General features: G+C 55.8%; 1 protein-coding gene across 5 annotated transcripts in view; it reads right to left on the bottom strand.

The window, feature by feature from the left end:
* The window catches only part of KNDC1 (kinase non-catalytic C-lobe domain containing 1), a 70,377-nt gene extending 64,624 nt beyond the window's left edge, over positions 1–5,753 (bottom strand). For 2 of the 5 annotated variants that reach the window (XM_054504010.2, XM_054504011.2), the window contains exon 1: positions 5,267–5,752. In XM_054504010.2, the coding sequence (XP_054359985.1) occupies positions 5,267–5,368 (102 nt within the window). In that variant the 5' untranslated portion in view covers positions 5,369–5,752. Of the gene's footprint in view, positions 1–5,266 lie in introns of all 5 variants that reach the window. The other 3 variants (XM_054504007.2, XM_054504008.2, XM_054504009.2) reach the window with 2 other exon arrangements.
* Positions 5,754–12,384: the final 6,631 nt, after the last annotated feature.

The following is a 12,384-nucleotide window of genomic DNA, read 5'->3' as shown; positions in this document are numbered from 1 at the left end:
CCTGCCCATGGGGCTGGGTCTGCGTCTGTTCGTGGGGGCCTGGCACATCCCATCCATCTCCTTCTTGCGGTCCAGGGAGGGGCTTGATGACATCATTTCCCAGACTCTTCCAGCTCTTTCTATGGTGGGAATCTCCCTGCCCCGTTCCTGTGGTCCGTGATTGATCAAAGGTGTTTCTGATTTGGGCTCAAGCCTGCCGCCCTCGTAGCACCGCCCAGGACTCCTCAGGACTCCAGAGAGCCCGAAGCTCCCAGCGACGCCTGTGGGGCTGGTTGAAGAGGTACCTGGGCACTGTGTACACAAAAACACATGCACACACCCATGCACCTGCACACACAGGCACACACATATGTACACAGTCCTATGCACTGCACACACATGCACACAGCACGTGTTCACACACACATGCCTGCAAACATTGGCACAGATGTGCACTAAGCGGTAAACAAGCCTGAGGACCCCGTAGGTTGTGCTGCTTAGGAGGAAGGGAGTCAGCATGAGGTGTATCTGAGCCGGTCCCTGTCCCCCTGTGGGGCCCTGGGGTGCCTCTGGCTGTTGCTCACAGGTCAGGGGGCCTGTCGCCAGCTCACACAGTGGTGTCGAGACACGTGGACCCGGGAAGGGAGCCCAGGTCAACCGTGCCAGCAGGGCCACCCCTCGCACACAGCACGCCCTCCTGCTCAGACCTGGAGGGGAGACGCCTGGTGATGGGCAGCCCCCTCCTCCCCTCAGGGAAGCAGGACACCTGGAGCCCCAGCACCCATGAGAGGTGGGCGTGTCTGAATTCTGTCAGAGATTCTCTGGATGACTTTAGCGGTGAATTCCATGGGGTCTGTGGCTGAAGCCTCCCCTCAGGGACAGGATTGTCTCAGCCTCTCTGGGGCTGTCCAGAGGGTGGGCTTCCGCTCACACAGGGTCCTGAGCCCGGCCACCCAGGGGGTCTTGTCATGTGCTAAGGGCTCCCAGGCCTGAACTCTGGGCCCCAGGTCACCTGCCCTCTGGGACCTGCAGCCTCCACCCTGCTCTGGCACAGGTGAGAGGAATTAGCCCCCCTTGCCCGAATCCACAGTGGCTGGGTGAGCGAGGGGGGGTCAGACAGGCCCGAGAGGCCAGGACAGGACGAGAGAGACTGGGAGAGACACAGGCAGCACTCAGCAGCCTGGGGATCCCACGTCCGTGGCCCCCCCCCCCACCGCATCCCAGCAGACACCCCCACAACCACCCTCGAGGTCGGAAGCTATCTGGGCGTCCTGTAGTCACCTCCAGAAGGGGCCCTTGGAGACCCTGGGGCTCTCAGCCTTGCTACCAGGTGGGTTCAAGTCCATAGCTGGGCCAGGAGGCTTCATGCTCAAGTAAAATACGCCCAGCCAGGCTGTGGGGCTGCCGAGGTGGCCTCGACAGGAGTTTAATGGGCTGTGGCAGACACTTGGGAAGGAGGTGACGTGCTGTGAATAGCAACGTCGGCCTCAGCTGGCCGACGCCCGTCTGTCTGCCCAGCGCCTCCTCCTGCGCACCTGCCTGCCTGGCACCCACGAGGGCCCCACGGCAGGCTGGGGCCTCGTGACTTTCCACACTTCAGCCTCTCCTGCCCCTGCCAATACAGTCTGACCTTGTGGCTGGCCAGCCTTCAGTGACTCCGTCTGCTGGCACAGACCCAGCCTCTTGGGCAGGCCCAGAGGGTTCTTCATGACCTAGCCCAGCCCACCGACCACCCACCCTGCCCCTTACCATCCCTAGCAGGGCGTGCCTGGGTGAGCCATGGGGTAGGTCTGAGAGCGGGGACCACCTAAGACCTGTTCCTTGCAGGACAGGAAAGACTGGTCCCCACTTTGCAATTGTGTGGCCACGAACTCCACCCCCATCCCAGGTGGGAGGAGGGATTTGGGAAGGCAGGTGGACATGAACCCCCAGGACTGCGCTGCTCTCCAGGGCAGCAGCACATCAGCCAGCCCCTGGGTCTCAGAGGGCAGGGCACGCTTCCCACCGAGGACCCTTATCTCATGGCAGGTCCCCATCAGGGGCTCCTGTGCATTCAGAAAGCTCCCACACCCCCTGCCACACTACCAGGCAGATTTCGAGCCAGGGTTACACAGGGACGCCTAGACCATGTGGCGCATTTCAAATACACTGTCTTATGACCAACTGATTTTTTTCAGCCGTGGGAGTCTAACAGGACCAATACAAAACTCCAATCACTGCTGGGAGCACTGGCTGCCAATCCCAAGGCCTCCTGTCAGCTCTCTCCACACTGCCAGGCCTCCACCACAAAACCACCTCGGCTCCCGAGGTGCCTTCTGCTCTGAGCTCGTCCTGGCACAGATGTCATATGGACCCTGCAGCGGGGACATCCTCTTCTTTACTGGGAGCCCCCAGCTGTGTGCCCCTCCAGGGAGCAACTGCATCCTGTCCAGCCTCAGATTCTGAGCCCAGCCCGACACCGACACACAGGAGGTTCTGGGAGGCACTTGCTGAACTCCGAGAGGGATGACAGTGCTGCCTGCCTCGCAGGGACCTGGGACACGTCCTGCTCTGGCACCCAAACCGGTGCACCCTCTTCGTCTCATCTGAATCCCCATGGGGCAGCCAGAATTGCCCATCCATCGACTCCGGCCGCCTGGCCTGTGTGCCTATTCTGCAGCTGCTGTTCTGCCTGGATCGCACTGTTCTGCCTCAGATCCCATACCCCCATCCACAGTGGCTGAAATCTCATGGGAATCCCGGGCAGGACACCTCCTCCAGGAAGCCCTCCTTGCATTGCCCCGACAGAACATCTCCCTGTCTATTGTGTACTGGTGGTTCTTTGCCTGTACTGACCCAGCGGGGCCGCCTGCAGGTGGCCAGGGATCCAACCTGGCCACATCCTCCAGGACCTGCTGGCCCACTTGCTGATGCTCTGGTGGGTTCCAGCTGAGAGTGTTCTCACACATGCACGGCCATGTGTCTCTGGGGCCCACACCATAGTGAAGTTGCTGGGACACAGGGCACTGGTGCCTTCTACTTCACCAGCGAATGCTGGGCTGTTTTCCAAAGAGGCTGCTCCATTTGTCCTCCCACTGGCGCGAGGGAGAGCTGCTGCACCGTCCTTGCCAGCACACGCTGCTGTCCGCTCTTCAGTTCTTGCCAGCCTGGCGGTCTTGGGAAGGCATTCGTGGGGGTGTATTTTGCATTTCCCTGATTGCAATGAGCAAACATCTTTTCACATGTTCAGCAGCCATTTGGATTTTCTCTGGGACCATGTCAAGGGAGGGACATTCCAGGGGCTCTGGTGGGTGTCCATAGGGGTCTATTTCTTGACCCCACCATGGAGCCAGCCATTATAATTAGCTGTAGAATGAGTGAGTTCCTACATCTTACACAGCCTGCATATGTCCTGGGCCTGGTGCCACCGTGCTTTCCCGGCAGCTGCCCTGCACCCTTGGCCTTCCTGGCATTCTGGGATGATGATGCAGCCTCACCGTGCCCTCACCTCACCCAGGACGGTTTTCCGATGCAAGTCAGGTGCAGCCACGTGCCCCGATGGAGATTTCAGAACCTTCCAAGCCAAACACGTGTGGGAAGCAGAGTCCGAATGCCAGGGGAGTTCTGAGACATGGGATGTGTTGGGCTCAGTACTGGGCACAGGGTTGGGCCAGGGATCTCCCGATGCTTTCCAGGAGTGTCTGCGAAGGGCCCACCTGAACGTTCCCACTGCATGCTGCTAACTCATGGGATCACAGTTCACCTGGAGGCCTTGGTGGCCGTCACAGGATGGAGCCCCCCACCCCAGCACTGTGCCGGCCGGGAGCTGTCCAGCTGGCCGGAGGACACTGGTGTGTGCGTGGGGGTGGGGAGCGGGGGTGGGGGGCGTGCAGAAAGACAGCCTGTGGCTCCAAGTGGGCTCACGCCTGGCGCGGCGTGTTGTGTGCGTGGCACCGGCTGCTGCCTCCGTGTGCGGCGCGGGGAGGCCCTCAAGGCCCAGGCCTCTGATGCACGAAGGAGCTGTGGGAAGAGCTGCGTCCTCAGGGCAGCCTCCCAGAGTGATGAGAAGGCGGCCTCCTAACAGATACCCTGGGATGTGTCCTGGGGTGTTTCTGAAGGCTGCGGGCTGCCCTTCCCTCTCGGTGAGAGCCGCGGTGATCTTGGAAGCTTTATTGACTCCCCTGGCTGCACCCCTCTGCAGCCTTCAACTGCACCAAATCCAGGCCACGGTGGGGGCGGGGGCAGCGCCAACCCCCGCACAGCCTCAGCCGTTTCTAGGTGGCCGGGCAGAGGGCCTCCTGGGGCTGAACCTTCCCAGAAAGACGGTGCTTCCACAGCAGAAACTCCCGGTCCCTTCAGAGCCCACTCCCCTGGGGCAGCAGGTGGGGACTGCGAGGGGGTCAGGCCCAGGGCTGCTGCAGCCGGGATTCCCTGCTCCAGGCTTGCTTGGCCGGCTTTAAAGAGAGGGCGCCGCAACATCCCACTAATGGCTGCAGGTGACAACGCTGTCACCTGGAGACACAGGCGCCCAGCGTCTGGGCTCTTGCCTGTTGGAGGTTTGGCAGATCTCGGATCCCTGGAGGATGAGGGTCCCTTTGGGAGCTGCTGCATCCCCTGGGGGCCACCTCTCATGCTTCCGGGCCTGGCTTGTCCACTCCATCCCAGCCAAGCCAGAGCTGAGCTACAGGGTCAGACCCAGCCAAGGTGGGGTCTGGGCAGCCGGTGCTGTAGGGTGGGTGGTCCATGAGCAGAAGCGTCAGGGTATGCTGATGGCAGGCAGAGCCCCTCTGCACCTTGCGGGGTAGGGGGATCTTGGTTGAAGGCCCGGAGAACCAGAGAGCAGGAAGCAGCTCTCAGTCTCGGGGGGCAGTCATCCAGCGCTCCCCCCACCCCCCGCTCCTGAACCTCAGCTCCGGGGACCTCATCCCCCAGCTCCTGAGCGGCGCCTGATTGGACTCTGCTGCCCTGCGCCCCGCTGGCCTCCTGGGGCCCGGCAGGGAGTAAGCAGACCCCCCTCCGTCCCCCTCGCTGCCCCCACACTGTCCCGCCAGGGTTTCCACCAGGAGCCACCGCGCACCAACTTCTGCAGGGGCTGCCCACCCACCGCCGTCCCGTGCGCATTCGGGGGTGCTGTCCCCTCCGGATGAAAATCCTAACGCGGGGTCTGAGAACGGCGGTGGGACCCCCTTGGCCAAGGAGGGCGCCTGGGGAGGCGGGAGCTCACAGCCCCTCCCGGGTCCTCCCCCCGGGCGCTCTCCGCGGACTCCTCGGCGGCGGAAGGGGCCCCCCAGTGGGGCCGGGGGCTCACCTCGTCCTCGGGGAGGGTGGGCAGCGGCTCAAAGTCGTAGAAGTCCAGGTCTTTGCCGTCCTCCTCGTAGAGATCCGCCGCGGCCGGGTCCATGGCCTGCATCCTGCGGCCGCGCCGCGCACCGCCCCCGGGGCCTCCAGCTGGGCTGGGCTGGGCTCGGCTACGCGCGCCCTGGCTCCATGGAGACGCGCCCGGCCCTCGCCCGCCCCCGCCCGCCCGCTGCTGCCGCAGTGTCTCCGGGGGACGCGGACAGGGATACGGGGCGGACCCGGGGGGACGCGGGGGGCGCGGGGGGCGCGGGGGCTGCGCGGCGCTGTCCGGACCCGGCGCCTAGGGGACGTCGCTCCTTCCTGGGGGAGGCACCGGGGGCGGAGCCAGGCGTGTGGCCTCCGCGGGGAGCCACGGGGTCTGCGCCCCACCTGGGCCCCGAGGGTCGAGGGGCGGAGCCGGCGCCCAGGAGAGCTCGGACGGGCCGACCCCCTCGCCGGCTCCCGCCGCCCCCGTCCCACCCCCGCTGCCGCCGCGCGGGGCTGCCGCAGTCCCGGGGCGGCCTCTGCAGAGGCGTTGGGCAGGGCAGGGCAGGGCGGGGCCCGGGGTGGGGGGCGGGGCCGCAGGGGGCGGGGCCCGGGAGGGGGCGGGGCGGTCGCTGAGCCGGGGTCTCTTCCGAGCGAGGGTCTTTCGGAGACCCGGAGGTGTTGGGGGTGGGGCAACAACGCTGCCTCATCCCCACTTGGAGGCGTCGGAGAGACCCACGGGGCACCCGACCTTCCCCGGTCCTGGGGGACCCTGGGGGGTCCTGGGGCTCTTGGTTGACCTCTTCCTGCCCCAAAGCCCCCCCGGGGCTTTCTTCAGCGCCAGGGTGACCCCGGCCCACGGTAGTGCCGCGGTCAGAAGAGCCAGGATAGCCCCAAGCCCGGCCAAGAGGCGGGGAGGGTGGAGGAGAATCTCACCTTCCCGGCCACCCCCAGCACTCCCACAGGAGAGGGGCTGCTTCAGGGCCAGGCTGTCAGCTCCCCCTCCGTGTGGCTGGCCAGGCACACAGTAGGTACTTAATACATGCTCCTGGCTTGAAGGAGGCAGGGCTTTTGACCGCAGAGTGGGAGGGTGCAGTGTGCTCAGGACGTGAATTCCCAGCACTCTGTCCCCTGGTCGGTCACCCGGGCTGTCAACTCTGGCCTGGCAGGGAGTGCAGGGGCTCAGCTCCCCGGGAGACAGGTGGGCACTGAAGCCCGAGGCTGGGAGTGGGGCAGGTGCTGGGCAGACTCCGTGCGTCCAGCCAGGCAGCCCCACCTTATTGAAAATGCACACCCTGGGGCCCACCCTGGTCCACCGAGTCAGCAGTCAGGTGCAGCCTCCCCCATCCCCCCATCCTTGGGTGTTTGGAAGCTTGGGCAGCAGCCAAGGTGGAGCGGGGTGGAGCTGGAGAGGAGCAGTCTCACAGAGTGTGGCCTCAGCCAGCTGTCCCTGAGCTCTCTCTGTCGGCCCCACAGGGCCTGCAGCACTCCTGTCCCTGTCTTGGAAGGAGGCCGAAGTGGCAGGCAGACTCTGCTCCAGGAGCCTGATCTCGCTGCACCGTGGTGCTCAGACCTGGACATTGGAGCTGAGCCCCTGGGCTCCTGGGCCCTCTGCTGCAGGGCTGGGGCTGCTTCCTTTGTCAGGTCTGGATGTGCCCCTGACGCCTCTCAGCTGCCACCCAGACTTGCGCCTCTGGGGGAACGCCGGGCTGATGTGACCCCAGAGGGAAGGCACCAGGGACCCCATAAGCACAGGACTTTGTCACCGAGTGCTCAGGTCACCTCACAGGCTTAGGGGTGAGGACATAGACACTGAATGGGGGCAAAGGTAACCCCATAATTTGGGGGGCAGCCACAGGGCAAGCACTCCTGGAAAGACGTGGATGTGATTGGTAAAATGCAGAACTCACGGGCTCCTGGAGTCGGCTGCGTCAGCTTCGGCTGTTGCAGCCTAAAACCCCTCAGCAGGCATTTCCCACACCTGGTCACTCAGCGCTCCTTCTGCTCAGGGCCGGGCACATGGGCGCGTGGGGAGGGGCCTCGGGCAGGGGCCGAAGGCTCTTTCTTTTACGCACCTGCTGCTTTCCTTTAAAGATTTGTGGGCTTTGGTCTCTGTTGTTCTGGGGAGTGGTGGGAACTTCCAGATGTTTTGCGAGTCGTCCTGGGCACCCGCACGCTTGCCTGCAGTGATAAAGCTTTGACCCAAGTGGAGAGTGTGATGTCGGTCCCGTGTCCTGGCGCCTCAGTTATGTTGGACGAGGGCGCAGTTCCTCCAGGGTCTGGATTCAACGCCCCGCGTCTTCTACAGCTGGTGAGCAGCTTCTGGGTGCCACGCTGAAATGGCCAAGAGCCCTCCGTGGGCCACAAGGAATGGCCTCCTCATCAAGCCCTGCTGCCTCTCGGTGCCAGCCCTGTGTGCCCAGCAAGTGCTGGCACCGCTTCCTGCCGAGGACACTTGTGGTGGTGTCGGAATTCTGAGGGGCTTCCCGGATGCACGATTAGGTCCGTGGTCCAGGGCCTTGACTTGGTGGCACTTTCGTCCTCTTCCAAGTCTTCCGTGGCCTCTGCCCCACCCCACTGCCCTTTCCCACCAGACGTTCCCCTCTGCTGGAGGCAACAGCCTGAACTGCGGCTCCTGGCTGGAGCGAGGAACCTGGCTCCTCCCTCCCTGCCCAGACCCTGCCCGTCCTCCCTTCTCCGTGAGGGGCCCAGGGTAGGACTCCCAGATGCTTCTCCTGAGACCTTGCTCCAAGGGGGTTGCCGGGCCCTTGTCACACCCGGATGCTGTCAGGATCGGCCTTGTCCTTCTCACTCGGTCTCCCGCAGTCGGCGCTCAGCTGGACTGGGCTGCGTGCTGAGGCGGGTGGAGCAGGGGTCTTCAGGGCCTTGGCTCTCGTTTTCCCTAAAACAATTTTGAAGAGCTGCCAAACCACTCACACATGTTGACGTCAACATCTAGGTTTCTTAAAAAATCCAGACATGTAAATGATGGCAAATAATGTCATTTCTGGTGTGATGTAAATACTCACATTTTGAAATAAAATTGTTAGTCACTCCTGTAAATGTATCTAGGAAGCTAAATGCCAAAATGGTTTTGATACCTATTGTCAGTCACTTAAAGAATCCGTAAACACATTCTTCTCTAACAGTCCGAGATCTTCGTGCTAACATTTTTCCTTAGACGCATCATAGCCATCTGGTTTTTGCCCAGATTGTATCTGACGATGAATTATTTTTATGCCCGAGTTTCTGTTGACTCCTCATCACACTTTGCAACAAATACACATGTAAATTTTAATAAATCAGATATTTAGTAAAGAAAAAAAGTAAATGTTGAAGTAAATGGCGGTGCTTGTGTTAGAGATTGGGAGCCGGTACGCAGGAACCGTGGACCACGACTGGCTTCTGCGGGGAGCTGCCCTGTGGCTCTGGTGGCAACACGGTCTCCTCACTTTGTCTCTGTGCGCTGGGCTGGCCCTGTCCTGCCAGGCTCACCCCACAGGGGAACCAATGCAGCTGGGAGCAGACGGAACCCCCGTCCCTCTGTGTGTGTGTGTATTTGTGTGTGTATGTGTGTATATGTGTGTGTACGTGTGTATGTGTATTTGTGTGTATGTGTATTTGTATTTGTGTGTGTATGTGTGTCTGTGTGTCTGTGTATTTGTGTGTATGTGTATGTGTTTTTGTGTATTTGTGTGTGTATGTGTGTGTATTTATGTGTCTGTGTATATGTGTATTTGTGTGTCTGTGTGTATGCGTATGTGTATTTGTGTGTGTGTATTTGTGTGTGTATTTATGTATGTGTGTGTATGTGTGTATGTGTATTTGTGTGTATTTGTGTATGTGTGTGAATTTCTATGTGTGTATGTGTATGTGTATTTGTGTGTGTATTTGTGTATGTGTGTGTATTCGTGTGTGTGTATTTGTGTATGTGTGTATTTGTGTGTCTGTGTGTATGTGTATGTGTATTTGTGTATGTGTGTGTATTTGTGTGTGTATGTGTGTGTATTTGTGTGTGTGTATTTCTATGTGTGTATGTGTATTTGTGTGTTTGTATGTGTATTTGTGTGTGTATTTGTGTATGTGTGTGTATTTGTGTGTGTATGTGTGTGTATTTGTGTATGTGTGTATTTCTATGTGTGTATGTGTATTTGTGTGTGTATTTGTGTATGTGTGTGTATTTGTGTGTGTATTTGTGTATGTGTGTGTATTCGTGTGTGTGTATTTGTGTGTGTATTTGTGTGTCTATGTGTGTATGTGTATGTGTATTTGTGTGTATGTGTATTTGTGTGTATGTGTATTTATGTGTGTATTTGTGTGTGTATGTGTATTTATGTGTGTGTATTTGTGTGTATGTGTGTATTTGTGTGTGTATTCGTGTGTGTGTATTTGTGTATGTGTGTGTATTTGTGTGTCTATGTGTGTATGTGTATTTGTGTATATGTGTGTGTATTTGTGTGTGTATGTGTATTTATGTGTGTGTATTTGTGTATGTGTGTGTATTTGTGTGTGTGTATGTGTGTGTATTTGTGTGTGTGCGTGTGTATTTGTGTGTGTGTATTTGTGTGTGTATTTGTGTATATGTGTGTGTATTTATGTGTGTATTTGTGTATGTGCGTGTATTTGTGTGTGTATGTGTGTGTATTCGTGTGTGTGTATGTGTGTGTATTCGTGTGTCTATGTGTGTATGTGTATGTGTATTTGTGTATATGTGTGTGTATTTGTGTGTGTATGTGTATTTATGTGTGTGTATTTGTGTGTGTATGTGTGTGTATGTGTGTGTGTATTTGTGTGTATTTGTGTGTATGTGTGTGTATTTGTGTGTATTTGTGTATATGTGTGTATTTGTGTGTGTATGTGTATTTATGTGTGTGTATTTGTGTATGTGTGTATTTGTGTGTGTATGTGTGTGTATTTGTGTGTGTGTATGTGTGTATTTGTGTGTATGTGTGTGTATTCGTGTGTGTATGTGTGTGTATTCGTGTGTCTATGTGTGTATGTGTATGTGTATTTGTGTATGTGTGTGTATTTATGTGTGTGTATTTGTGTATGTGTGTGTATTTGTGTGTGTATGTGTGTGTGTATTTGTGAATGTGTGTGTATCTGTGTGTGTATGTGTGTGTATTTGTGTGTGTATTTGTGTGTGTGTATGTGTGTATGTGTGTGTATGTGTGTGTATTTGTGTGTGTATTTGTGTATGTGTGTGTGTATGTGTGTGTGTGTGTATTTGTGTATTTGTGTGTGTATGTGTGTGTATTTGTGTGTGTATGTGTGTGTATTTGTGTGTGTATTTGTGTGTGTGTATGTGTGTGTATTTGTGTGTGTGTGTGTGTATTTGTGTGTGTATTTGTGTGTATTTGTGTATTTGTGTGTGTGCGCGTGCATTTTTCCTCACTCAGTGTCTCTGAGATTCAACCATGCTGTCATGGGTAGTAATTTATTGATTATTGTTACTGAATTGTATTAAATTACATCAATACCCCACAGTGGAGGTTCTCTTTCCCCACTGGTGGGCACTCGGGTGGCTTCTAGATTTGGGGCCTTAGGAACGAAGCTACGGGGGCATCTTTTCTTCACGTGCCTGTGTTTCTGTTGGGCCTATCTTTAGAGTGGAGTTGCCGGGTCTTACGTTATGCATGTACGAAGTTCCTGTTTTCCCTGCACTGGCGATGGCTGGGCACGGGCTGGGTGTTGGGAAGGTGCCCTTCACTCTCCGTTTTGCCAGCCTGGCTTCTGCTGGGTCGAGTGTGCCCAGGTGTGAGTCTGTTTCTAGACTCTATCCTTTCCCATCGGTCTTTCTGTCAGTTCTGCAACAGCCACAGAAGTCTCCACGCAGAGCCCACCCTTGCCTCTTCCCCCACCTCCTTCTTCTTCAAGAAGGTCCTGACTGCCCGTGGTCCTCTGCATTTTCGGACCCACCTGGAAGCAGCATGTCATGTGCCCTGCAGTATGGCTGGGGTCGCACTGACCCTGCACAGCTTCCTCACCTGTGAACATGCATCTCCTTCCACATGTTCAGATTATCGTCCTGTTCTCCCAGTGATATTTTGTAGTTTTCTGCGAAAAGGCCGTATGCATCTTGTATCATGTTTAGCATGAATATCTGATATTTTGTGGTGCTACTATAGATTCTATCTTTGCAAAACACGTATTTTCTGTTTAGTGCTGGCCTATAAAGTTGGTTTTTGTATAATGACCTTGTATCTGGCAACTTTGCTAAACCTGCTTATTAATTCTGATCTTCGCATTGCTTTGGATTTTCTATGTAAGCAACCATATCATCTGAGAATAATGTCAGGCTGACTTCTTCATTACTAATCCTTCTCATGTTTCTTTCTTCCTCCTCCTCACTGTCCCTGCCAGGGCCTCCTGAACAACAGGGAAAAGCAGGTGTAGCGATCATCCACTCTGCTGAGTTCCCAGTGGGAGGGAAGGCCAGCTTTCCATTTCACCATTAAGTGTAATTTTGCTTCAGGTTTTTGTAACTCCCTTTAGCAGATTAATTAAGTCTCCTTCTTTTGCTAATTTGCCAAGTGTTCTATTAAATCACAAATAGGCGCTGAATTTTATCAAATGTGTTTTCTGCATCTACTAAGATGATTATGTGACTTTCATATTCTGATAATGTGTTAGATTACATGGGTAAATGTTTGATGTTGAACTAATTTTGCATTCCTTCCATCTATCTGATTGTGATATAGGGTCTTTACTCAATATGCTGGATTTGGTTGACTAATATTTTGTGTAAGAACTTTTGCATTTATTTTCATCGGCCAGTGATGTGTCTTTCTTATAATGTCCCTGTTAGCTGTAAGTATCAAGGTTATGCTTCTTCCTGAAATAATTGGGATGTGTTCTTCTTTTTATGTTCTCTGAAAGACTTCGAGTTCTAGTAAAACTACTGTTATTTTTTCCTTAAATGTCTGGTGGAATTCTCTGGTGAGGCCATCACTGGATCTAAAGGCATTTGTTTTTAAATACGAAGGTTTCAAATTATGAATTCAATTATTTAATACTTATACAACTATTAAGATGCTTTCAGGCCAGGCACAGTGGCTCACACCTATAATCTCAGCATTTTGGGAGGCTGAGGCAGGAGGATCA

Source organism: Pongo pygmaeus, chromosome 8, assembly GCF_028885625.2.
Source record: "Pongo pygmaeus isolate AG05252 chromosome 8, NHGRI_mPonPyg2-v2.0_pri, whole genome shotgun sequence".
NCBI classification, from domain to species: Eukaryota; Metazoa; Chordata; class Mammalia; order Primates; family Hominidae; genus Pongo; species Pongo pygmaeus.
The sequence above is the reverse complement of the archived record's forward strand: the minus strand, read 5'-3'. Positions and strand labels throughout refer to the sequence as shown.